Source organism: Osmerus mordax, chromosome 1 (assembly GCF_038355195.1).
Source record: "Osmerus mordax isolate fOsmMor3 chromosome 1, fOsmMor3.pri, whole genome shotgun sequence".
NCBI classification, from domain to species: domain Eukaryota; kingdom Metazoa; phylum Chordata; class Actinopteri; order Osmeriformes; family Osmeridae; genus Osmerus; species Osmerus mordax.
The window spans coordinates 8649303-8677056 of record NC_090050.1 but is presented as its reverse complement, the minus strand read 5'-3'; the positions used below and the strand labels follow the sequence as shown (position 1 = coordinate 8677056).

General features: G+C 42.6%; 1 protein-coding gene across 1 annotated transcript; it reads right to left on the bottom strand.

Moving 5' to 3' along the window:
• Positions 1 to 27720, bottom strand: quo (quattro). Its single transcript, XM_067243058.1, has 24 exons — positions 27472 to 27720; positions 18783 to 18980; positions 16614 to 18129; positions 14997 to 15203; positions 14495 to 14618; positions 13514 to 13607; positions 12859 to 12945; positions 11979 to 12095; positions 11106 to 11204; positions 10845 to 10993; positions 10347 to 10485; positions 9795 to 9917; positions 8886 to 9083; positions 7337 to 8301; positions 6757 to 7006; positions 6054 to 6143; positions 5193 to 5417; positions 4328 to 4498; positions 3187 to 3364; positions 2464 to 2580; positions 1863 to 2129; positions 1096 to 1334; positions 927 to 975; positions 1 to 718 (listed from the first exon to the last, which is right to left on the bottom strand). The coding sequence occupies exons 1-23, from the start codon at positions 27472 to 27474 to the stop codon at positions 937 to 939; spliced, it is 5595 nt and encodes a 1864-aa protein (XP_067099159.1). The 5' UTR covers positions 27475 to 27720; the 3' UTR covers positions 1 to 718; positions 927 to 936.
• Between the last annotated feature and the right edge of the window lie 34 nt (positions 27721 to 27754).

The following is a 27754-nucleotide window of genomic DNA, read 5'->3' as shown; positions in this document are numbered from 1 at the left end:
TCAGAAACAATATCACGTATTTATTTTTACATTCCACTTCCAAAGAAGGACATTGTTGTATGCAGTAACATTGAAAAGATTAGGACCAAGTAGTGTTTTGTCATCGGGTGCTAAATTGTGTGCGTCAATAGATAAAAACACAGACATGAGTATTAATCAAAGCAATTGTCATGTCGTCAAACAGAGAAACAACACATAAGATACAAAAATTTCTATATCACCATGAATATACTGCATATAGTAACATGGATTACTTCAGATACAACTGAGGGAACAACTAGAAGGAGTTTAGCATTAAAAGATGGTTACATGCCCAAACTGAAAAAAGAGTCCAAACTGTAACAAGCATGTATTTTTTTGTGACAGTACATATGATATTGTATTATTTCATGGCATTGTATTTGTTTCATATTGTTTCGTATTGCATTATTGAATACTAACGTGACATAACAATGCAAAGTTTCACACAAGCCCAGCACAATGCAAACATAATGCAGTACAGTATGAGTATACATAGGAGTTACAGTACAGACTGACATGTTTCCTGATGTGATATTTTAGTGGTATGATTAAAAGAAAAAAGATCGCAAAGGTGACTTGTGAGGACCTGTCGGCATTGTAATGCAAATGCACATCAAAGTCTTTTAAAAGAGTCCTCTTTCTAAAGTTTTAACACACCAAACTGCATTTTAATCCTTTTCACTGGAAAGGTCCAAATCTAAGAAAAGTGGGAAAACATGAGCAATTAAAAATGTGTTGACAATAATTAAACAATGCTTGTATACCAATAATGTCGTTAATAAATGTTTTCCCCACAGAAACAATAATGTTGAATTCTAGGTAGTTTCCTCCTTAAGTAGATGTGCTTGTATAAAAAGTAAATTGCAGAGATTTCTTTTGTGAGATGACATCAAAACCATACTTGCCAACTAATGGTTAAACCTCAGTGGACTTTCCAATGACTGCATTCTGAACCTGTGAGGGAGAGACAGTAATTTCCATCAAAACATGTGCAATAACATTAGATCCCAATCCAAGAACACATCCCACAACCCCAGGTTATTAGTCACAATGAGTCTAAAGTTGAACCCACACCTTGCAGGAAGTCAGCTCCTTGGAAATGAACAGTGGTTTTGGAGCAACCGGGGGAGGTTTTTTTGACGTGGGCCTGGTGGGACTAGTCTTAGGGTGTTCTGGTGCGTCTTCAGTTCGGTGGGCTATCTTTTCCTCCACGGTGACGGTGTTGTCAGCCTCACCTTCCAGGGTCGAGTGGCAGCTGACTCCAGAGCTGCTGAAGCCGCTGACACTCTCTCCCGAGGACTCGGAGCTGTCCACTGGAACAACATGGAAACGTGCAGTTATATAGTCAGCGAATTCCATGGTCTGGTCCACAGTTGAATTCCTATTCAGGATTCTTGGCAATGATTTCGAATGCACAATGTTTGGAGTATCAACTGGGAAGTGTGACAGTTAATCATTGAGGGATTCTGATGGGCCACAAAGAAGTGAAGGCGTGCAAGATATTCTTACCTCAAAACATTTCTAATATATTTTACATTACTTAAGAGTGTCACATACTTATAGAAATGCTATCATCTGCTTGGCAACATCATTCTGATCTAAGTTGATGTGGGTTAGAGTTAAAATATCCTAACCCAAACAGGCTGTCTTTACAGTACATCCCCACACAGAACCAACAATGAGTATGAACTGCATTCTCAATGATCCCCAGTGAGGTCTGTGCACATTGGGGTGTAGCCAGTGATGAGGTAGTGTTTCAAAACACAGATTTGTATTCAATCCCCTTTATATAGGTCAAAGTTCAATGTTTCCCAATGGAACCGCCCTCACAGTGCACTCACTCAGTAGGTTTTGACTCCCACTTTCATGGTCCAGGTCATCTTCCTCCAGAACACCAGCGGGCACCCAGTACCCTCCGTGACCCGCCATACCCCTCTGTTCTGGCCCACACGGATACCCAGTGGAGGGCAGGGACCCTCTCCCAGAGGAGGAAGAGGACTGGCTGCCGGAAGACGATGTACTGCTCCTCGAGCCAATTGAGTCTGGACGCTGAACAGGAAACCCGCCCTGCAACCCAGCTGCCCCTGAGGAGACCAACGCCTTGGATTCTGGGAGGACGGCATGAGATCAAGTTAAAGAGAGATGGAATGAGACAAGAGGCAAAAAACACAAAGAAGGAAGTCACAAGTACAACCTGACAATTTGTATGTACAAATTCTTAGTGAGGCTCATGCTGTCTTGAAGCCAGCATTCAACCCCCCCCCCCCCCCCTTTCCTTAACTCCACGAATAATCTGATATGCCGTATCTGAAATAAAACGACCTGATTGTCTCACAACAAGAACAATTTTATTATTTTGTATACATTAAATTGAAATGATATAAGACGCTCACTGAATTCCATTTATGCTATCGGGCATAACTCAACTGGAAAAATTCCTACCTCGTCCAATCAGAGCAGAGTTGACGGCCCTATTGTTGATTGCAGCGTCGCTAGGCTGGATATCCATGAAGGGCTTGCACCCAATTCCCATGAATACCCTTTCCTGCATACGGACCTCTGGAAATATAAAGGGATGATATGGCCATCAAGAAAACAAAGTTGCACAAATAAAACTACAATAATTGTACAACTTCAACAACAGAAATTCTGGAGTATGGATCTGGTAAAGGTAGGGTTTCCACCTTAGATTAGTGTGTGTGTGTGTGTGTGTGTGGGCGGGGGTGGTGGTAAGTAAGCTTTCGTATTCCTGCAACCAATCTAGTAAAAGTATACACATGGCCAATCTTCAGTATGTTTTAGGCTACCACTCAAAATTGGATGTATGAACATAAGAAAAAGAAGAAACTAGAATAGCAGTAGAAGGAAATTCCAAATGAAGTTATATTTGAAATTATGAAATTCAAATTTAGAAACACATTTTCACAAAAACGGGACAATTCATGTCCCGGAAAAACTGGGACAGGTGACAACCCAAGGTACAGGAAGACTAGCCTACTAACTTGAATGGTGCTGTACAAGGATGTAGACCACTGCAAACTGTGTGCGGGGCACATTTCCATTCCATTGTAAACATAATTAGGAACAATTATTTATCTATCGATTCCTCATGCATCCAGAGGTATTTGATTGTCTGGCCAAGGAATTCCTCCAATGAACTCTGACCTCTGTTGTGTACAGCCTGCTCCCAGAGTATGCGCTCTAGGTCCTTGGCCCAGGCCTCTTTGACCTCCCTGTTGTTGGCCTGGAGGCTGTAGGTGTCCTGGGTCTTCCTCCTCCGGAACCAGATCTCGAAACACAGACCGCTGTCCCCAGAATTGTGAGTCATTCCAATGTCAGAGGTCTGTCGAATGAATAAATCAAATTTATAAATGTAGCATTGTGCAAAAAGTTATAAGGAAGGAAGTGATACATACTACAGGGGAATCATATGACTGAGTGGTTAGGGAATCGGGCTAGTTAATTTACATTTTACATTTAGATTTAATCATTTAGCAGACGCTCTCATCCAGAGCGACTTACAGTAGGTACAGGGACATTCCCCCCGAGGCAAGTAGGGTGAAGTGCCTTGCCCAAGGACACAACGTCATTTGGCACGGCCGGGAATCAAACTGGCAACCTTCAGATTACTAGCTCGATTCCCTAACCGCTCAGCCACCTAACTCCCAGGAGTAAGTAATCAGAAGGTTGTTAATTCGATTCCCGGCTATGCCAACCAAACGACGTTGTGTCTTTGGGCAAGGCACTTCACCCTACTTGCCTCGGGTGAATGTCCCTGTACTTAATGTAAGTCGCTCTGGATAAGAGCGTCTGCTAAATGACAAAAATGTAAATACTTCAGTACGTACACTGACAGATATTCACCACATTCCCTTTTCAGCCCATATTATGTATATATAGGGGGAGTCAGGTGGCTGAGCGGTTAGGGAAGCGGGCTTGTAATCAGAAGGTTGCCAGTTCGATTCCCGGCCGTGCCAGATGACGTTGTGTCCTTGGGCAAGGCACTTCACCCTACTTGCCTCGGGGGAATGTCCCTGTACTTACTGTAAGTCGCTCTGGATAAGAGCGTCTGCTAAATGACTAAATGTAAATATATATTATAAGTATCACAACATCCCTTTCAGACCACTTCCTTGACCACAGTTAATGTTTAATGTATGGCATACAGTAAATAAGCATATATATCACTACTTTGTATTCAATTCCCTTCATAGAGGTCAAAGTTCAATGTTTCCCAATGGAACCACCCTCACAGTGCACTTGGGAGAAGTAATGTTTCATTGACTGGAGTTATTCATGGGTGTACCTTGAAGGACTGTTTGTATATGTACATGTCATTTCCCACGTCTGTCTTCTTGGTCTTGCTGAAGAGAATGAGGTCCTGGAACAGGAATATGTGGCGGAAACACTTCTTCTTCCTGAAGGAAACCAGGAACTCATCCTGGCGAATCAACTGCCCCTGCTCCTTCAAGTTGACCTATAGGAGAAAAGGAAAGGCCAAGCCTCAGGTTGCCTTTTTCGCATACACTTTCAAAAACCCAGATTGAAATGTATTCTGGAACAAACTTTGAACTAGAGCTCTTATTCAAACTCAACTTGCATTCTTCATCTGACCTTGATAACCTCCAGTCTACTAGTGTTCTGACCCTCTACAGGGTAAGAATGTCATTTCTGTGGTTGACTAAGATAAATTTGCAATCTGCATATTTTCACTTTGGACAACAGCTTTGAAAATGTGTTAGATTACAACACTGATAATGAATAGTTCTGTAAAATATCTAAAGACTGTGCATCTTATTATTGCATTTAAATCAACAACCTAAAACATTCAACTTCTCTTTCCTTTTTCTAATTTCACACACCCTGGAGACACTGACTGTCAAGTAACTGTCACACAAACTCTTATAAGACATTACATAATATTAAAACAAACATTCCATAACAAATTGTCATGTATCGCCTCAATCTACTATCCAATTGACAGAATAATTCAAGTTTGCACAAGACAGAGATATGCTTCATCATTGTGTTCTCCCAAAACTTGACAAGTTCTCAGGAACATGGTTTCCTGCAAACTTGCAAAAAAAAAAACATGTACCGGTATACAATTCCTGTATCTACAATAATGCAGTACAATTCCTCAGAAAACCTCTATTCAACCTTTCACTCACATCACAGTCCTGAATGTCATCCATGGCCAGCAGGTTGTTGCCGTGGCGGAGCTGGAACTGAATGACCTCCAGGGCAGCTTGGACTTCGGGCATCTCGCGCGCTCTCTGCAGGCCACACTCCCTCACCATGTCCTGGAGCAGCAGGCTGTACTTGCTGATCCGCTGCACAGGCTTCAGCAGGTAGGAGGACACGTCCATCTTGTCTCCTAAGTGCAGCTGTTTTTGCTGGTGGCAAGAATTGGACAATATATGCTTGATGTGGAGAAAGTTGGTACACATTCAATACAGTATTAAAAGACACGAAAACAAGAAGGTTCTTCTGAAGTCAGATTGGAATTGTAATTAGAGTATTTTTGATTTGTATGCATGTGAATTATAAGGTGGGAAGATTCACACGTACAGTAAGTAAAAGCTAATGTGTTGTTCTGTACTTGTGGGCCCCAATAATGTAACTTACATAAACAGGAAACAGATGGCTCTAGGACTAGTGATAAGCCAATACAATTACTTTAAAATAATATAGATATCAATATTTTCCTTAGAATGTGTGCTATAATGAGCTAGTATTCACAAAATTGGATATGTTGAGAAATATTGACGATATACAGTATCATTTAGGTTATCTTTGAGTATTTCTGATTCCGTAAGTAAAAGTTACTGTGATGGGGTGAAGTCATGATACAGAAAGGAGAGACAGAAGGCCAGAGGGAAGAGTCAGACGGACAGACAATAACAGACAGACACACTGAAGAACAGATCGACTGTCAAGAGAGTAGATTCAATCAGGAGTGAGACCAAGGAGTGAGCAGGTAGTTAGGGTGAGGGAGAGAGAGAGAAAGAGAAACAGAGGGAGATTCTCACCTTGAAGAAGCCGTTGACGTGGCTGATGAGCAGGCTGTCTGACTGAGGTTTGTTTTTACTGTAGAGGGCATACAAGCCAAAACTCTCTCTCTACACAGGAAACAAAATATAGACAGTCATGTCTATAGTCATGTAGTCATGTTTGTGTTTTGTAGTTGATCGGCAACAAATCCACCTGAAAACCCGCTCTAAATGTATATGGTGGCACTTGGTGCTTTCCACAAAGCCTTGTACTGTACATGCAGGTGTAAAATATACCTCTCTTTTTGCCTATAGCCTGTAAAGCCAGATGTAGAAATTTTTACATACTGACCCTGTTAAATAGACCAAAATTCTATTCTAACGATTTCTGAATCAATGTGCATCTTATTACTGTTGAGCTGTGATGTGATAGATGTCTTTCCATTTCAAAGCAAAGGCCTATGAGTAATACAGTTGCAGGAAAACGGGAGACGAGTTTGAATTTCCTTCAAAATTCCAAGGCTTTATGAAAACCATATGTGTCTTCACATGGAATATACTCCATTCACATAGGTTGGAATTAAGATGCATATATCACATTAAAAGTCTTGTGAATATATTCTAGGAATTTCCGCCAACAGTTGTATGCAAAAGTCCCTGAGCATTCAGACCTCCAGAATGAAGATCAACCACCCAAATATTATTGAAGTACTGAGCAAAAAATGCTTTTAAGGGAACCCACATGTCTTAGAAAGCAGCGCCCTACTCTGAAGGGCTCCTTCAGGCAACCCTCCAGTTCCTTCAGGAAGTGATGTCGGTGGAAGTCGTGAAGCTTCTCCAGGTTGCCGAAGATGATCCCCCTCTGGCCTCTAAGATCCTGGGGGACGTCAGCCCGCTCCAGCTCTGGGAAGTAGTGCTCTCGAACGTAGCCCAGCGCTCTCACATACTCCCTCTCTGTCATCAGGAGCTCCTTCATGATCCTCTGCAACTTCCTGCCCAAACAGGAAATAAAGGAGTTTAAAAAATAAACAGAGAAAATAGAAGATTGGGTAGATGTACAGTTGTTTTTATTTGCTATTACTTGTGCTTAACACACACACGTTTTTTTTTTTTTTTTGACTTGGCACCCACTTTTAGAGAAATGTTTATCTTGAAAAATTAATGCATGGAATTCGGAATTAAATACCATTCCAAATGAATGAATTAATGAATGAATGATTAATTAACCAACTTCTATTTGGTATTAGAATTTCCTGGAACGATATCAAGATAATAATTTTGTATTGCTTTTTTGATAACTGCTGAAAGGGGCCATTACTTACAGAACATTGCTGGCATTTTCCTCAGTATCAGGTCCAGAAAAGGGTAGCACTGACTGGGACTGGTCTTGAACAGGCTTCAGGGAGGACACTGAAGTCCCTTCACTGCAGCCACCCGTCCCTTCCCTGGCCTGCTCCGTGATCCCAGTTGACTCGCGACACGAGATACTCGGTTGAAGGAAGATGTGAGGTTGTTGGGGAAGACAGAGTCCGTGTGAATGTGTTCTGAGCTGGCGATGGGCATGTTTTTCCGACAATGGAGAGGAAGCAGTGGTCACGCAAGACCCCTCGCTCAAAGAGCGCACCAAGGCTTCATGCCATCGAAAAGGATCGCCCCAACCACTGGGATGCACTCTCCTGAGATCCACCTCGCTACTGTGCTCTCGTACTTTCCTCACTTTTCTTTCCGGGCAACTTCCGCCATTTTGGAGAGAAACTGACACAAGATTCCCTTCACTTCTGAGTGATTTAGGCAACTTAGGTGTATGGGCTTCTTTGCTCCCTTGTGAATCAGGTTTGAAATCGAGGTTAAAGCAAGGAAGGTTTTCACTATCCCTTGGACTTGCTTCTGAAAGCCTTGAGGTATGGACCGCTGTGCGGGGGGAGCGGCAAACCTCCTCCCTCCTTCCCTCCGTTTCCTCTCCCTCCGACCCCCCAGCCTTCTCCTGAGGATAACCAGCTGTGGGTTGCTGCTTCTGGGTCTTAACAACGTCCCCCCTCTCCAGCCTCTCCACCAGACGCAGCCTGGATTCTTGGATCTGCGACCAGGCTACATTCCACACACTCATCCTCCTTGATCTCTCAGGGCGGACCGCTTTGGCTTTTACCGCCTGGAAGTGTTGGAGAGAAAACTTCCTGACGAACTGCTCTTCGTAGTTCTTTAGCGTACTTGGCCATGCCTTAGTGGAGTGGCACCCTGTCTCTAACAGCTCCAGATACTGTCTGCATTCCATGGCGAGGGCAGTGGCCTGGGGAGTCAAGGTGGGGAAAGAGAGAGTGAGTGAGAGAGAAACATAGGGACAGAAGGCGAGAAGAGAGAGAATGTTAGACAGACAGACAGACAGACAGACAGACAGAGATCAAATATTAAGAGAGACAGACAAAGAGAGAGAGAATTTTTGAGAGGCAGACAGAAAGAGAGAGAATATTATAGACAGACATAAATCATGTTGTGTGTGTATATTGGAATGAGATGTGGATTTTTTTCAGATAAAGGGATTCATGGATGTGGTGGTTGGGAGCTGAAGAGGAGCCCAGGGGTCAAAGTTGAGGTCAGTTCATTCACTTACATCATATCAAGGGATGACACATTTGAACGATTAGAGTTTTTATTCCACAATTCATAATGAGGTGCCACAAACTCAAATGTCTTCTCTAAGTATGTGTTTGCTGACGGCCAACTGTATTGGCTGTAAAGAAGTCAAGGGGTGAATAGGAGAAAGGTAAAACAGACAAAAGGATGACAACAATAATGAAAGGTTCAGAATAGGAAAGCAAGATGGGATAAAGGATAAAAGAAGGAAGTGAAGGAAAGTGGACCTTTTCAACTCACCTGCTCACAAAAGCGATACAACTGTGCCAAATTCTCTAGCTCTGCGTGCTTTTGCTCCACTTGCAACATGAACCCGGACATATTGGATTTGAAGGTGTTAATCACTGTACGAAATACATCTGCTTCGGGGCTGGAGTCAGCGCTGCCGAGAATCATCTCTGCCTCCTCCACAAGTGTCAAGGCTTGCTGTTTTTTCTCCTTTGATGAATGTAAAAGACAATATGTTATTCACATGATTCACCTCCCAGTGCCCACTCTTTCCTTCTTTCAAAACCATCCGTAAATTATTCAACTTTATCAGAACATGCCTTCAAGTACTGTGGAAAGGTGGTGGAAATGTTTTGAAAGAATTGAATGTACCATGAAAACCTATTGTGATAAACATTGACAGCAAATAACAGTAGTCTGATAATAATAAACAAGGAGATATCCGATTATTTTAACGTTTCTCCAAAGGGTTTTCTTCACACTATCAAAGTCATCACCACAATGTCATACAGTCAGTAAGGTAACAATAACATATTTTATTTAAAAAAAATATATATATTTGTGCGTTCAATATCGAAACATGCCAAGCACATTCAAATGGTGTAATCAAATCCCAGATGCAATCAGATGGTGTATATGGGACCATAGGCGGAAATCCCGGGGGCGACAGGAGGGACACAACCCCCCCCATCCTGGTAAAAATATGATTTGTCCCCCCCAATAAATCACTGTAAACATAACTATGTAATTTCAATAATATGAATAATACGCAATGAAAGCGCTTTGCTGATTATGGACACAATAATTTTTTATGTGCTATGTGTTACAGCAGTAATTTTGGTGTCCCCTTCCGGAATTGCTCTTGAGAAAATGCCCCCCCCAAAGTTGATAGCAGAGTTTCGCCACTGTATGGGTTTTTACCTTTGCCTGTGAAAGGAAAGACTCGGCATGTTGCAGGGCCTTGTTCATGCTCTTCAGGTCACTGTCTGTGGAGTTGAATTCCTTCAGCCACTGCTCTCCTTCTTTGTCGAACCACACCTTGGCCTGAAAGGTGCAGAGGGATAGGCACATGCTGTGTCATGTTTGAGCTTGTGATATGTCTGACCAAGACAGGAAAGAGAGAATAACAACCTTCAAATCTAGAACCTCTCATGTAAAATAATTGCAGGAGGGATACGGTAAGGTTCTCTCTGCAAAGATTTTTTTTTTTTATCAAACCTTCTTTTCTTTTACTCTGCTTGTAGTGTGTTGCTTGTACAGCTATAAACCGACAGTCATTTTAACATGGTTTGTTGAAGATCACATCACCCAAATCCAAATAATACACATGGTTGGCAACAAAGGATAAGGCATTATACCATTATCAATACAGTGCAATCAACTTCCATACATGTATTGCTGGCAAATCTTTTGCCAAATGGGACTGTCAAGTCCTCCATTCAGAAGTTCAGGGATGGTCAGTTCTCAACATACCGTGTTCAGTTTGCCTTCCGAGTCTCTAAGTCTGGACAGCAGGTCCAGGTGCTGCATGGACTGGTTGGACTTCATTACCAGGGTGTGGACTCTCTCCTCTACTTGGTTGTACAGCACTGTCGCAGACTCAATGGCATCCCTGTGAGAGGGTCACATAGATTTTGCATTGAATATGTTAAAATGACATGGCATTAAGTTAGCATTAAGTCATATATTAAGAGGGAGGATTGGCCTGTTAGCATCAGCATTACACATAGTTATGCAAACGTCAAATATGCGTCTAGACTTTTTGAAATTGTGTTCTTCAGTTCTCTCCTCAAATTGTTGGTCAGCACATTTAGTTTGAATCAAATGTGTACTATTTGAGTCGCTTGAATGCAATCATCTTCACATTGGCTTCACAGTGGTGTTATTGTCACCTACAGGTCAGGACTGGAACAGCAAGCCTTTGGAAAAGTGCAATGTTGGAATATCAAACCAGTACAATAAAAGACAAACCTATAGTCTTCTGATTGGGGGAATCGAAACTCCTCCCTCCTCATTTTTGCTAGAATAGATCCGCCTTCTCGCTGTAAAGCAACCAATCGGGCATCCTCTAGGACCTCTTTCATCGAAGTTTTCTGCTCCTGTATACACTGCTGCACATCCTGTGAGTTTAAATTAAATTTGATCAAATGTACCTTTGACAGAGATAATATGGTGATGTATTACTGGAGCATAATGCTACGACCACAAGTTTGTGTTTCAAAGGAAACATACCTGGGCAGTGTCCATTGTTTTGTGGTCTTCAATCTTATTTATGGCTTTCTGGAGCAAACAAGCTGCACCTTGCAAATCCGATAAGAATGAAACCTGTTTCTGAAACACAAGAATGTAAACTTTAGCATTAAAAAAGGCAAAAGAAAACTAGACCTTTTCATACTAAACCTCTTGGTAGTGACTTATACATTATATCTAAGTGAAGGAAAGCTATTTGCGTCATTACCATCAAACCAATGCATGTAGTGTACACAGATCACAGACTACATTATTGTCCCGCTGTTACCTATCCATTGGGTTGACCCACTTATTGATAAATACAGTACAATGCATTACTAGGGAGTCAGGTGGCTGAGCGGTTAGGGAAGCGGGATAGTAATCTGAAGGTTGCCAGTTCGATTCCCGGCCGTGCAAAATGACGTAGTGTCCTTGGGCAAGGCACTTCACCCTACTTGCCTCGGGGGAGAATGTCCCTGTACTTACTGTAAGTCGCTCTGGATAAGAGCGTCTGCTAAATGACTAAATGTAAATGTACTTTCATTTCAAGCACGGTCATTAAGTATTGCTGCTAGACCGCCCTGCCACACCTATCATACCAAGCCCAGGTCTTAGGCTGCAACACGTCACAGGAATGATGCACTTGACATAAGTAATCATTGAGTCATCGTTAATCGGTCTCTGATGCTCAGCATGAATGGATGGATGGAGGGAGAGTTTCACAGAAAAATACACCCCTGTCAAATTGCGTAAGAAACTCTTCCTAGTACTCTATGTATTGAGGTGTATTTCGCATTCAGGGTCATTTAATGACACACACGTGTCATTAAGTGAAAAGAGAAGTTGCAAAAAACACAAATTCTGAAGATTAAATACCTGATGAAACTGTAGCCAATCAGAATGGCTGTAGGGGAAGGTTCCTCCTAGGTCAGGGGTCAGCTGCTGTACCTCAACAGTCTTACTCAGGGCCTTTAGAGAGGTCACTATGTCCATCTTGATGGACAACATGAGTATGTGTGTGTGTAGGGAAAAATGGGGAGAGTGGTTAAAGTTAAGAGGGTTAAAAAAATAGCAGTTCAGTCAAGACAATCATGTATTAGATTTGAGCATTTATTGTTACATGACATGGACATGTAGATTTAACTTTGGCGGAGTGGATGATCCAAGGGAAGCGCTCCCTGCCTCTTCGATGCAACACATACATACATGACATATGAGGCAGGGAGCAATAGAGATATAATCCCCCGGAGGGACCGACAGACAGACAGCACGGGGGAGAAAGGGGATTTTAAAGACGCTTTATCGGACGTGGCCCAATGGATATGCGCTGCTAACATAGGTGTGGTAGTGGGCGGAGGAAAGGAAGGTGGAGTAAGACGCCTTACGTCCCCGATGACTGACGCGCGCTGCCCGATTGCCCCCCCTGAACTAGCTGCGTTTATTTAATACAATACACAGGAACTTGAAATTGGCATACCTATATCTAATCTCAAACCATCATCAAGGCAAAAATCAAGCGAAGGAATCATTTGAAAATAGTTTGTGACATGGTAGATTGTCTCTCAAAAGTCAAAAGTTTCTGTTGCCCTGCTTGTCACTGTAGTGATCTTAACTATTGCTGCATTCAAGAACCAAAATGTATAGCATGGGTCCAAAATGTTGACCAACTGACTCTGTATCTATTTAAAAATAATGACCCTTTCTTTCACTTCTAATAGCATCTGTAAGGAGTGAAGTAAATAAAAAAAAACCTGACCTGCAGTCCCGGGTGTCTCTCAGGCCGTGGTGAGGTGTCTTTGTCCACCAGCAGCAGTGCACTGTGGACCGCATGCAAAGCCTGCTCCTAGAGACGTTCACCAAGAGAAAGCAACATGTTTAACCTGCATCTCTGAGATCACTCACGGTTGTAAATCCCCAAAGACTGTCACAACGCAGTACCGTCTTTATTTGAGCCCAAATTCAAGTACTTTGTGTTTGGAACCTCTCAACACCTTTTGACCTTGTTGTGACTTGTTGGCTCTTTCTGTATCCGCTTTTACATTATTGAAACCTTTGAATATATGATTTTGATAAAAGGGAAAAAGCTAGGAAAACCTAGCCTGTCAGGGTAAAACAAAGTCGAATGGAAAATGGTGAAATATTTCAATGAGTTCGATCATAGAGGGCCTGCTCCTCGCTAAACATTCTGGTGTGCTAAACATCCTGTATTGACTTGCTTAATAGCGCACCCTGGTGGATTGCAAGATCACGCACAATGCAGGAACGTGAATGGCTTGACACCACCTACAGCGTTCACATTTTCTGAAAACTAATCATCCCTTTGACCAATGTGACACTCAATATTTTATCTAAGAATCTTGACAGTTGGTTCATTGTTTGACAGTTGGCATTGTGAGCCTTGTTTTTCTAACCTGGACCATCAGCAGAGCTTTGTAGAGAACGGAGGGAGGAGGCTTCTTTCTGGCATCAATTACCAGTGTCATTCCCAGGTCTCGTACCTCCTTCCTGGCGAGAAATACAGGGAATCTTGTTGAAGCACATTAAGACGTGCTTGTATCAACGAAGCAGCATGTTTGCTGAAGAAGGGTGTCATTTGAGTGCTTTTTGACGACCTCGCCGGTTGCTCACTTGTGTGGATGGACACACAAATGCAAACACACACGCACACACACACACCTCCCCAACTACCTTTTCACTGCATACCCTCTGCATTTCAAACCCCCCACATCTCACTCTAATGACCTAACCTGTATTCAGTTACCAATTGTGAGTGTGTGTGTGTACGTGTGTGTGTGAGAGAGATGCTCTAAATAAGACATTGCCTGCCAATCATTTGGAAGCCATGCTTGCATACCAGACAATGGGCAGACAGTCTGGCAGCAGGCTATGTTATTGTCACTGTAGTTAGAATGTCTCTCAAGCAGGGGCACAAGAAGGCCAACATGTTTAACGAGCTGTCACCCTGAAAACCTGTCCATGACAAACTGAGCAAACATGTATCGGAGTCTATATAGGTTACACTATTCAGTATATAAAGATGTGGCCGCTCTTATATAGGTACTGGTCCCAGTCTGAGTGTTGTATAGATCGTTGTATAGTGGTCGTAAAAGGGAAACAAATGATTAATAATTGCTAGAGGTTGACAATAAATCATGTTTAAAAACTGCAATACATAATCTGTTGAGGATATTTGATGACAGGTCATAGAGGATTGAAGAGGAGTAATTGTCTTCATGCTTTTGCTTGAAATGCAAGAGAAGCGTCAAATTAAAAGGTGGTAAACACTCTGAAACCAGGTTCCTCCTGTCCTCCAGCAAGTACCTGAGTTTCACTGCCCCCTTGTGGTGAATAAATAAACTAATAATCCAGTCCAAAAATGTAGCATGCATTACCTGGGAATCGAGTGGAGGTAGAGTAGGAGTTTGCAGACCTCCGGGGCTGAAATTAGTTGAGATGACCAGCCAGTGCGGTCTCCATGGACTTCCACCACGGCCCTGCCTGTCTTGTCCCTGCTTCCTAGGGGGGTTAGGGGGTATGTAGAAATGAGCAGAGATCACACTTTCTCTGACTTTATGAGAATGTGCAATAATAAAATACATGGCCCAGTCATGTGCAATAATGTGGTGGTGAAGGGTAGTATCCACTCAAATCATTATACTTTGAGATTAAGCTTGTCCCTTATCTTTAGGCAACAATTAAATCACATTTAAGTTCATTTAAATGTTTTTATAAATGTTTAATGAATTACTGTGTGTGAATACACAACAACCACATTTCTACTGTTACAAGGAAATAACCTGGCACTACTTCTGCATTTTGATTCAGTAAGTTGACCAAACGATCACCAAGGTGATCATTGACATTAGGTTCTACCAATACATGACAGTGCTGTACCTGGTAGGCTGGTAAAGCCTAGTTGAAGCAGATCACTGATGCCTCTATAACAGGATTCCAGGGTGAAGGGAGAGGGCGATGCACCAGAGGGGTAAGAGGGAGGATGGATTGGTGCCGAGGAGTTGTCAGTCTTTGGGCTCTGCATTTTTGTCTCAAGGCCACCAGTGGTTGAAGGGGTCTGTGGTTCAGCTTTGCCAAGCAGGGAGTCTAGAGATGAAAAGAAAGTTGTCTGAGTTGTGACAGTGGACATCTGGGAGATAAACCCTTGATGAATCCTAATCCTGACCTCTATTTTTGAAATGCCTGTTTTCATGGTACTCAATGTTCACCTAGCAAGAACTCACTCACCAGAGAGATTGAACAATGATCAACAACATTTTCTTATTTTTCACATATTTTTCACTGGCGGTAGCACCCAAAAACTGTGCTCCTGTATCTCAAGCTCCATGCAACCAAGTTGTGCTTAATCGTTGTGACCCAGATATCTCTCTATTGGTCAGGAGCTACAGCTCCAACAAGTGGTTTTCATTGAAAAGTTTTGTTTGGTTGAAAGGTTTCCCATTAAAATACATTACATAATTCATATTAATTTCTTCACTGTAGCTAATGAGAGAGTGAACGTCCTGTCCAGTGACTATGACCTTTAAATTCTGGAAACAATTCAAACTAATGCAGCCATTACTCGAAATAGTTCCCTTTCATACGAACATGAACCTAACCGCCACAGCTGAGATATGAGTAGCTTTAAACATCTGACTTGCTCTCTGAAACAAACACTTTGAGGCCTGGTAAGCCTGTCTTTGATTTTGAACATTCTAATTGGCTTCTCGTTTAAAGCCAACAAAGGCTTGTCTGTTTTCCCTCTCCTCCCCAGTCTAACAGCCCATGACAAGCATGTCTTCATACTGACCTGTAGAGTGCTCTTACAAGGGTGTAAGGGGACATAGGGAGGGGACTGGGAAGGAGAGTTCTCTCCTTACTCCCTGGCCCCTTGTCTCTTTACTTTACAGGAATGGCGTGTTTCCTCCGCAAGCTCAAAACTTCAAGTTAAGCGCTGCATGCTATGTCTTCATTCTTTCTCGCCACTTGTCATGATGTGAATGAATCCATTCTACATGGCAGGCCAGACAGTGGATAAGCAATCCCCTGAGAAGCAATCTCATGTTTAAGCCTGATCTTTGCCCCCTGACCCGTGGTTCTAAAAAGCTCATGGCGACCTGTTGACCTGTGTCGCTGCACACTCCCTTCAGCTAGAGGAGTCAAGGTCGAGTATAAATCTCCCTTTTTAAACAGAGTTGGGTTCAATGGCCCTTTGAAATGATCATGAATGCACATCCCAAGCAAGGGAGTTGGCTGGACTGACATATAACAACAGTACATACTGTGCATGATGACACTGTGTGGGAGTAATAAACAAGCCTCAGAAGTGTGCAAAGAAACAAATGAAAAACACAATAAAAACTGTCTGGCAATAACATGTTGGTCATTATTCAGGACCGGCGAAAGAATGTCACGAGCTAACAGAATCTCCAAGCCACTAAGAACCATTTGAAAGTTTATGACGCATTTGACACTGTGCACATTGTATACAACACAGAGAGCATCGTGCACACTAACCTTTCTTAGGGGACTGCCGTCTCTCCAGCTTTGGGGAAATCAGGCGGAAGCCTGGGCCTTTCTTACATTGCAGTACATGGACGCTGGGGATCAACTCAGGGCAGATGTCACTGTGGCTCCGATTGTTTAGTTTGTGGACCAGAGGATTCCCTTTGGGCGTTTCTGATACAGAAGACAGCGACCTGGGTTTGGCCTTGTTTTTGCCTGTGGGTTTCATCACTTCCACACTCCAACGTGGCTTGGAGCCCGCTTCGCTAGCACCTAAATTAGTCTGAGGAGGTGCTGGAGATAAGGTGGTTTTAAGTTCTGCTTGGTGCAATGAGCGGTTTACTCGACAGTTCTGTTGTCCCCCATGGTTCTGTTTGTGTACCAGAACCAGAGATTCCTTCATACTTTTTTCTGGTTGGCAACCTGCTTCTGGTGTCTTGTGGTGAAGACTCTGAGATTCCACGAGACAATGTCCAAGAGACTCTTTGTCGTAGTTACAGAAGTCACCTTGCTCCGGACATGGGCCTACTGAATGCCCTTTGCCTTCATCCTCCCCCTCAGAAGGACTAATCTCCTCCAAAGCAGACAACAAGTCTACACTTCCTCTTTCAAAGGGAACAGGGTTAAGCAAAGCTGCCAGGTAGGAGTCCCTGTACCTGCACTTTATATCCTGGCCACCAGCTTCTTGCCCCAACTTTCTTTGACTGCATGGACTACAAGGCTCTGCTGAAAACCTGAGAGTTCGTCCACAGGGGATGCTGTGGCCTACTGGAACAGGGGGAGGGGGCCTGACTGGTTTGAACAGAGGGGTTGTGGGCTTTGTATTCCTCTCCAGTTTTGCCAAAGTCTCTTTTTCCTTGGCAAAATCGATCAGATCTACATAATCCCCCTCTATTTCGCGGAAGTTCCGGCTGTCCCAGGTATTGGGAGAAACCCAGCCCACGGGTTTGATTAGTGGTTTGGAGCGTACTTTGGGGGTGGGTTTATTTTGGCCCATGCCAATGTGCTTGGAGGTACCTTCCATAAGCCGTAAGGATACAGATATTCCATCCCTAGCTGGGATGGTTTTAAAGGCCAGGGTGGAAGCATCCGAGGCTGACATCTTTGCATTGAGTGGAGATTCCCGAATAACTGGTGGCGTGGTCGGCATGGTCTTGGGTTTGTCCAAAAACTCCGGAACAGCTACTTGCACCCACTGTACCTTCACCACCCCCTGCTCTGTAGACAGCAGACAGCGAGACAGTGGGGTACTGTGACGGCCATCGTTGACCTCCCTCAGCCAGTCCTCGGTGAAGATGCAGGGGTAAGAGGTCTCGGGGATGGGGGTCTCCTCCACCTCCCGACAGCCTTCCTCCAGGAGGCTCTTGAGGACGATGCGGGCAGCCTGGTCCCCGAATGGCTCCACCTGGAGGTAGAAATCTCCTGGTCGCAGTAGAAGGGGGTTGAGGGGAGCAAGCTGAATTACAGTCCTGTCGTGGAGACACAGGGGCCACCCTTCACAGCGGAACAGTACATCAGAGTAGGCAGCCTGGGAGGACGACAAGGAAGACTACATTCAGAAGAATGTCATTCTAAAAAAGACAGTATAATTGAGATCCAAGTTACAGTAGGTCTTGAATCCCAATGCCAGACACTTTTCCACAGCGTTTTCACATGTGATATGAGAAGGGGACAGGCTTGAAAAAAAAATAAAGAAAAGGAAATGGATCCAAAGATTGGTCTGAAATTACCTTTCTCGAGCTAGCCTGTGATGGCAACCCTGTGATAGCAACCCTAACCCTCACCATGGATTTTGAAGAGCTCCTTTTTTTCTTTTAAAAAGATAACATTTTACTAATATATGATCCTTTCCTGAGCCATGTCAGCTTACTTGCATGTCTGGCTAAGAGACATTTGAATTTGAGAAACAAAACAGCTCATTCTACATTGTGTGACCTAAAATGCAAATTGCGTCGTCAGTCTTGAATGTCACTGCCATTTGGCGCCTTGTGCTGTTCAAAGGGCTATGTGATGTTTCTGTTAGTCCTACTATATATCGCTCTTTGAACATCCAACTGTGTTTTTTGTGGATATCGACGTGCGTTAGAATATACTTGGATGGATTTTTTTTCACGTGTTTATTTGTGTGTGTACGTGTGTTTGTGAGAGTAAAAGAGAGGGAGGATGTGTGTGTCTACTCACACATGCCGCCTGCTGCACGCTCTCAAGGAGGTGTTTGGCCGGGATCAGAAAGTCCAGCAGGCACTGCAGTGCATCGCCCTGGTAACGCTCCTCGATGGTGCGAAACAGCTGGCTGAGGACAGTGGGTGCTGTGGCCTCAAAGGGTGGGAAAAGGGCCGACAGGGCACTCTGGATGGTGGAGTCCAAGGATTCTGGGTTCTGTATTCCAATGGAAAGATAGTAGACAATAGTAATTCCTCAAAATAAAGTTATTGTAAGTGACATGATGAATAAAAAATTGTTCTTACACATTGTTTCATGGTTACTATAACTGGTTCACATGTTCTGTTAAGCAATGTCTTCCAAACCTAAACTCCTTCCTCATTTATTTTTAATGCATCTTAAAAAAATCCAGATTTTGCACAGATTAAGATGTATCTATGTGTACGTGTGAGTCAATTCTCTGAGTGTCCATTTTCACTTTCACTAGCGTTGACAGCAACGCTTTATTTGAGCAACGTCTACAGAAACAGGGAACATTTAAAAAGATAAATACTTGGCAAAAATGAATCCACAGGACAGATATTTTCCTTGGCCTTTACCCCTATCTCAGTGGAACTCAAAGTAATATCGTTTCAGTGTCAGCATTCTTCAACCCAAGATACATTGAAATTTGAAGTACAGTGTGAGTGGAATACTGGGTCACTGTAGACTCAAGTAAAAAATTCATATTCAGTTTAGATAACCCTTTTCAGACAAAAAAGCTGCCCCCAGAAAGAAAAAAAATTCCGTCATTTAATTAGATTAAATATATTTATCTCTTTGCCAAAAGTACGTGACGCAAAATAATAAACAGGTATTTTTGAAAAGAAAGGTTTTATTTAAGAATGCACTGATCTAAACTCTCTTTGGCATGTCTGGTTATGATTAACTGGAGTCTTCTGCAAGTCTGGAAGTGCTTGTTTCATGTGCGTCCAAGATACACCTAATTTAAGCTGGTACACTTCAAGCAGGCAAGGGTCAAGTTCTGACCTGATTCAAACGGACAAGTGTGAGAAGGAGAACAAAGAAACGTCCCTGTAGTCGGCAGATCTGCGTAAAAGGATACCGTTGTGCACTGGCGTCACACGTGGCGGTACTGTTGACTACTCACACACATCTGTTTTACATAGTCACAGCTTTAAGAGAAATGAGACTAATGTGAAATTTGGAGTCCCTCTTTAAACTAATCTAGGGGACTAATCCCCTGGAACTATATACAGCACACTTCTGAACGTTACTGTATTTGCTTTCAGCGGTGTGGTATTTACTATGTTTTTGCCCTGGTCTGAAAGCTTCTTGTCCTGGGTTATCTACTGCACTGACTATATGCACTTTTGTCATTTTGGATGAAAGCATAAACGTAAATGTGTTTCTTTGTATTTTCTCAAGTAGTGCCATCAGAAGCCTGAAGAGAGACTCAAGTCCTGAAGAGAGATACAGTATTGTTTATGGAGTTAGTAAGCTGTACAACTGCACACAAATACAAACTAATGAAAATCACTCTTCCCCTTCAGTTCATGATATAAGACCTATTATTGGGCCTGTGAATGCAGCTTTGGACCCTATGGTTCAGAACTATGTTTTCTGTGTACACTGATACCGTGCACACAAAGTTGACAGCTTGGGGCTGATCTAATACTTGATAGTATCAAGTAAATCTTTTTACCTGGATGCATTGGAAGCATACTTAGCATCAAAGTTGGTTCACAGTTCCCTGTGCTGTTGATCTCTGACCCCCCAAGCAACTGTTTTTAGCCGCTTCCTTATTTAGCTCCTCTGGCCTCTCCAAGGCCACAGACTTTTCAAGGATAAACAAACCGCAGACAGACTCAAAGACCTCACACAGATATGTATGCTAACATACAGTATGTTTTGCTAACCTGTGCTAATGTGACCCACTAGGTGTTCTGTGCAATTTGAGACCATAGCATAATGGAACAGCATTAGCATTAGTTGTAGGCCTAGGGGGTGGTAGGGGCTCTCAGGTTTTACATGTTACATGTGGATTATTTACCAGCTGTAATTAGCTACATGAAAGATACTAGGATAATCTTCTTGTCCTTTAAACTTGAAATAGATCTTTCTCAAAGGTCAATTGAGTTGTCCATTACCTGTACAGCATGCCAATGTGGATTAACCTTAGCCTCCTTGATGAATAACGGCTGCTTAAAAATGTAGTCTAAGCTATGTCAACAGGATAATGGTGCACAAAAAATAAAGCAATGCCATTAGGGTTGAACAACCTAACTGTCGATATTGACTAATTACCCTGAATCTTTGTGTCGGTTGGAGAGATTACATGTCCTCAGCAGAAAAGAATGCTTCCCTTTGCTAATTGTGCACATCTGTCACAATAGCTTAGGAAGAGGAGAAATACCTTGGTTGCTGAACTTCACATGTTACCTCATCACAGCTGTGAGTGAGTGGGATAAGTAGTCATTTAGGATTGTGCTTTACTGTATGTCATTTGAGATACTTTTTGATATAGACCTAAGGCCATATTTCATTTTGAAAAAACATTACTCAAATGTTATTACATTTCCCCTGTCTGAAAGCTTCATTTGGATTGAGGTTTAGATGAATATACATTTCGCAGACATGGCAAAGTCTTCTTTCTACAATCAAATTTTTGTAAAATGAAGAGCATGTTTGGCACACTCATATAGGCTCTAAAACTCAATTGAATTGGTCAGGTCAGGCCAGCTAATCTCATGCTTGACATACCTAATGTTCTCACTGGGAAAAGTTCTCTTTCTAAAAGGCAGCACGGTTTAACTCTGACCTCTTACCCTGACCCGAACTTCCTCATGGGTGACTTGGCTGGCCACAGCCTCATGAGTAAGAGATCCCCTCGAGATACAGTAAACATAGCTGCACAGCTGGACCCAGTTCAGACTGTCTCGCTGGCCAAGTGGAGTGAGTGGTGTGGGATGGAGGCAAGCGTGGTGAGTCCTTTTTGGATCCCATTTCTTTTGACAGACTGCCAGACAGCATTGCAAAGCAGGCCAGGGCCATGTGCAGGTCAGCACTGGCTCCTTCCCGGAGAGAACATGTTTGTGTTTGATGGCAAACACTGTATTTTGCCATCAAGAAACCATCTCTGATGGATGTAGATAGAGGCTCTTTCGGCCTCTGACCACCAGCAACGCGTTGTTGTGGAACGGCTTTCACCAGACTACATTTTGTAATTTGCCTGCTTTTCATGAATGACTTCCCTCTCCACTGAAAGGTTTTCGGGTTTACATTTCTTCGGCTGACTCCCATTATAATCTAAAGACACCATCATCTTCCTACATCCTCTTGACAACATATTACTGCACTCAACCATATCAATTTAACACGCACCCATTTCCTTGCATTAAAGCAGGGGCAAATAACACCAGAACTCATTTTCCATTTACAGAGATCCAGTAGGGAGGGTTCAACCAAGCTTGAACTCAGAGAAATTATCTTGCTTTACATACACAGTAGAACTAGGGCCGGTGTCCAGCTGACAGGCCCATTTCCCTGCCGCCCACCCTGCCTGCCCACTCAAGCAAGCCTGCGGTGTGGGACAGGGGGTTTCCCTTGGCTCAGCTATTGTCCTGAGCAGCCAGGGGGTTCGACCCTATTCAACAAGCGCTTTGCCTTGAAGCAAAGCCCTCAGTCGTTAACAAAGGTTATTGTTTGACATGGACTGACATGGAGGTGACTGGTCTGTGGCATCTGTCATAATGGTTTTGGTCTTTGTCCCGTCTGGCCAAAAGATGTCCCTTGGCCATTTTCACTGCAATGAACACTAAGGAGTTAATTATGGTCTTTTCTCTTATTCTCTCTTGGTTCTATATTGCCTTGGGTACTGGTGAACAAAGGAGGCCTCTTGTGGATTTAAACAAGCTGTCAGGTGGATGTGGCGCTGCCCGATGACTGACATTTTAAAAGGCACCAGCGGCAGCAAGGTCAATGGCTTAAATGAGCAAGATAATTACAGATGGGATTATTATGGGATTGTCATTGCCAGTTCTCTTTGTGTAATGACAAGCGTAGAGGCTGTACAGATGTGTCTTTTCAAACTCGTTAAAATCTTTTCTTCCATTAGAGTTCAAGAATGCAGGGTCAATATCCCCTTTGGGCCAAAGAGCCCAACATGTATCCAGTATTTTACCTGAGAGTAGAAGTGTAGGTTCTGAGAGTTCATAGAAAGAGAGAGTCAGCAGTGACCGAGTAGTAAACTGTGGTGAGTCATTTGTCCAAGCCGACAAGTAAAAGCCTCATGCAGACGTCGCGTCAGCAACCTGAGGACACCACCACATAGTTTTGTCTGTGTGGACAGAGTGGGGCAGACAACACGTCTTTCCCCAAAACACTCATATCAGATATCCTGTCAGAGGAAGGTGCAGTAGACAAATGATTGGGTCACATTTACATTAAGTCATTTCAGGTAATGGAGGATTGAGGACAGAACATTTGAATTCATGAAATGATCTGTGTCGTCATAGTTCATTCAAGAGGTTTGATTCTTTTTATAATGAAATACCATTTTGGGGGGTAAATGCAAAGGTTAATTATTTCAGGTAAAAAAGTATTTCCAGATCCTTAGTGTGACAACAATATATATATTCCCTGTTCCCACACTTTCTCGCGCCTTCCCTTTTACTCCCCCCTTCTTCCCCTCTTTCTTCAGGAGCAGCAGTCTCTGTTGCTTGGTGGGACAGTACTGTCTTTGTCTGGGACACCCTTGTAAAACTCTGCTCGGGCCTTTAGCAAAGGGGCACACAATTGAACTAAGCCATGTTAAATCCTCTCCAACACTACCCGCCCAATAGAAATGGTCCCCAAGACAAAGCCTCTGCATTGGTTCATTTATCTGTGCGTCATTTTGGCTTGTACTAGTATGGCGCATGCTTACTGCAAGTGGATTTGGTCAAACTCATGTGCTATGGGTTTTAATGGCCCTGTATAACTCAGACTGTGTTAGTGAAGTTAAGAGGCCATGTAAACACTGTATCTGGTTTCTGGTGTTGAGTTGCCTTGGTTGAAAGTAAGTCTAGAATTAAATGCAGGTCTTCGTGAGTGAGCTGAGATTGAAGCTTAAAAACAAAGAAGGGGTCTGCATTAAGGCCGAATTCCTCATTTAATTTGATTTTGATTTCATGAATGGAGAGGCATCTGGCTAACTATACACACAGCACAACACAGTCTAATGCTATAAGTTATGGAGAATGTTCAGACGGTTACCATAGAGTAAATGACAAACATACAATAACTACAGTACACAGTTGTAAATTTACCACACATTTTCAATCTTGGTAGGAACTGCTGAAGCTTAAAAAACATGTTAATACTGTACTGAAGACATTTTGTCAGTGACAAATATGCCAGTTATTTATGCAACAACTTCAGGAACAATGAGTTGAGTGTAATAAAATGGCTCCATAAACCATCACTGTCACATTTGTATGAAGAAACGATGGACTTGTGGTTGTCTGTTACATCTGTGTCCTGGCATATATACCACAATATATGGTGGAGAAATAAAATACTTTAAATGACTTGGGGTTTAAAATGTATACATCCTATTGATGTAAAGATATCTGAAAACACTTGATCAAAGTTGATAAAAAGAAAATTATTAAAACCATCATTAAATGAGGATATTGACATTTGACTATTCAGATTGGGCCCATTTTTGCCAAGAGCACAATGCCCATTGCTATGATATTATCAAGACGGAGCTGTAAAACACCCAACCTGGCAACCCCCCCCCCACCACCACCACCACCACCACCACCTCCCCCTCCACCCACCCATCCCAAGCAGGCAGCTTTTAGGTAAATATATTTATCATCCAAATTTATTTTCCCTCTCTTTGTATGCTTCCAAAAGCTGAATACTGACGACCCACAAAGCACAACAATCTCATTTCAGCATCTCTCTCCAACTCACTTCCTACAGCTTGCTTCCTTGGCAGAACATTTGGAAATTATTTCAAAATATGTGTGTGTTTTGTTATAGTTTCCTTAGGGGGGGGGGGGGGGGGGGCAGCAGTAAGTAATAGCTAGCGATGTAGTGGTCAACAGGTTAAATAGGCTAAGTAATACTCAACTCATAGAATACTGTAGGATGAGTTTAATGGTTTCATGTTTGTAAAAGCTGGGAAGTGAAGATACCAGTGGAATTTATTGTGACTGGAATTGACAGTTGTTGCTCTCCTTTGGCTGGAGCTGCGAAGTTCTTCTGGAGGCAAAACAAGTACACAGCTCCAAACAGAAGAGGGGTTGTGGAGCGCATGTGGCATAAACAGCTGTAGAATCACACAACACGACGAGACAGGATACGGTGGAATGTGAATGTAAAAGTTCAACTGAAAGTTGACTATTCCAAGGCTTTCACTTAACCCTTAACCAAGTATACAAGCTGAAGGTGACATGTTGGCTTTTACATTTTGTCTGAGAAATGTCAAATATATCATAGTACCTACATACCAGTAGCGTAGCCACGAGGGGGCCCGGGGAGGCCTAGGCCCCCTCATTTACATGTCTGGCAGCCTCAGATTTCAGATTTCTAAAAACAAAAAACTCCTTGGTACAAGGAAATCACCCATCTCTGGACAATATTCACAATAATTCTTCTTTTTTTCCGAATTTCAATTCTGGAAAATGTAAGAGCCACATGGGCACTGAAATGCTGCCAATAATACAATTTTTCTGTTTTTAAAAAGACATTACAGAAACTCTCTCAAGTTCATTCCACGTTTGTGATCCAAAGACAACAAACACTCCAACAATAAATACACCACTGTTATGAAACCAGAACTCTCACTCCCATCCAAGTCTGAGGTGTATTCATCTTCAGAAACATCTCAGTCTGCAGATGTCTGTAATAATCCAGTATTTTACGAAAATCACACCCACGTGTAAGATACTGGTATTTACACAGCAACTAGATAGAAACATGGGAATCTTGCTAACTCGCTGAGCACAGCAGTGGGTGTAGAAGCGTTATCTGGTTGCCAAAACGGTACACAGACGCTGGTATTGTAAGGAGATTGGGAGGACTCTTCATTAACTGCTCATCAGGATGTAGATGACTCGCACATGGCTGTTTAGAGAGTTACAGCTGTAGCCCCGCCGGACAAATCACAGTCAACATGTCCGCTGGCCAAGCAACATCTGGATAGTATCAAACAGTGCATGTTTTATTATTTTTACAACAGTTTTAGCCCCCTGTGAACAGGTCTGTCATTGAGTTTGAGATTGAACCTATTGTATTGAATGGTCGATGATTCGTTCTGCTACACCATGTCAAGTTAAACACAAGCACTGAGGTGTCTTAAATCGTCCTTTGTTAATTCAAAAACTGAAAGTTGGGGAATCAATGACTTGAGTCAATGTTGTGCTATTCATACCTACAGTAAAATAGGTAACCAGTACACATAATGGCTTACTATCCAGCAGTTGAAGGTTTTTTAGCTTCAAAACTGAAATCAGGCTACCAACCGTAGAGTAATCTAATAATTTGGACAGATAGGATAACAACTTTAGATCAGGGGGTGGGATTCGAAGATAACGTCCGTCATACTGTAAGAACAAAGCAGCTATTGAAAACAACATCCCGGGGAAGGCTTGAGGACTAACACCTGTTAGCAGTGTGTCTATGCCTGGACAGTAAATGTAAGCAACAAATCAACACAATTTGAAGTTAAAAGCTAAAGTTAAGGAACAACACAAAACAAAAGAAAAATCCCAAATGTATCACAGATAGAACATGCTTGGTATCGGAAATTCTGTGGTGGAAACCACAGGTCTCTCATGGTAGAGTTTAGCCTGGGGTGCCCATCCAACCTGAAGTGCAGCCAATGAGGCGGATTAAATGAGAAGGATTTCACTCTGCAGATATTATATGAACTTGTTTCAACAGTCTCCTCAACAACATTTTATGACTCCAACCACAACAAAAAACGTCTCAATAAAAGTTGGAGATCCTTCAAAAACACTTCAATGTAACTAGCTACCATTGTGAGCAGAATTAGTGCCTCCAAATTTAAAGATCTTTGTGAGTTTGAATATTTAGTGAACAGCTCACTGAGCTGTGGAGCACTCAGTCGTATATGTACAGAAAAACACCCCCACTTGCCCAAGAATGTGTGAAATCCACATGAATTCAATTCTAATCAAAAGGCTGCCATGTTGCCAACAAAACAAAAGACAGTGCTGCAGCTTCTCTCTTTGGCAAAATATGATTGGAATCCTTGAGTGTCATGGGATGTTGTGTTGAAAAACTGAACGTGGGCTCTAAACAATGCATTACCTTGTGTATGGACAGTAAAATGTTGTGAAACTAAAAAGAAAATCATATTTTCCACTTTTACTTACTCTTACCACACCATACAACCCAGTACTGTCGCCTTATAAACTTCCAAACACTGTAGCTGGTGCCTTGCTAATGTCAGCTGGTTCTACAGATTCCCAACTTTTTGGAGATACTGTAATGTATTTTATATCAAAATACACTTTTAGAACACATTTAATTCATGGCTAACTGATGAAGCCACATTCAACACTACTGCATGTCCAGACATGCAGTTTGTTTAGGGGAGTACTTTAAATCCCAGACCTGGCTGAAATGTCATCCACAGAACAACACCTCACAACAAAAACAACTCAAAAGTCACCAAAAGTACATTTACCATCTTTCCTGGCGCTTCTCTTCTACCCTGCCAAAAGCTTGGTCATGTTAATCCTTGTTATCCTGTCAGGCTAAATTCCCTCGAATTTACAGAAGGAAAAGTTTTCTTCCCATGCTCTCTCAGTTAACGTCCAAGTTCCTGCCACCAGTGAGCGCACGTCCAAATGACAGAGGGTTCAGAAGGAGGGTTATGGTAGGAGATGTGGTAGTTCCCATTCTTGGGCCACTTTCTGAAAGTTTGTGCCGAGTTGAGCTCAGGAGAGTTTTGTCAAGCTGCCTGCTGC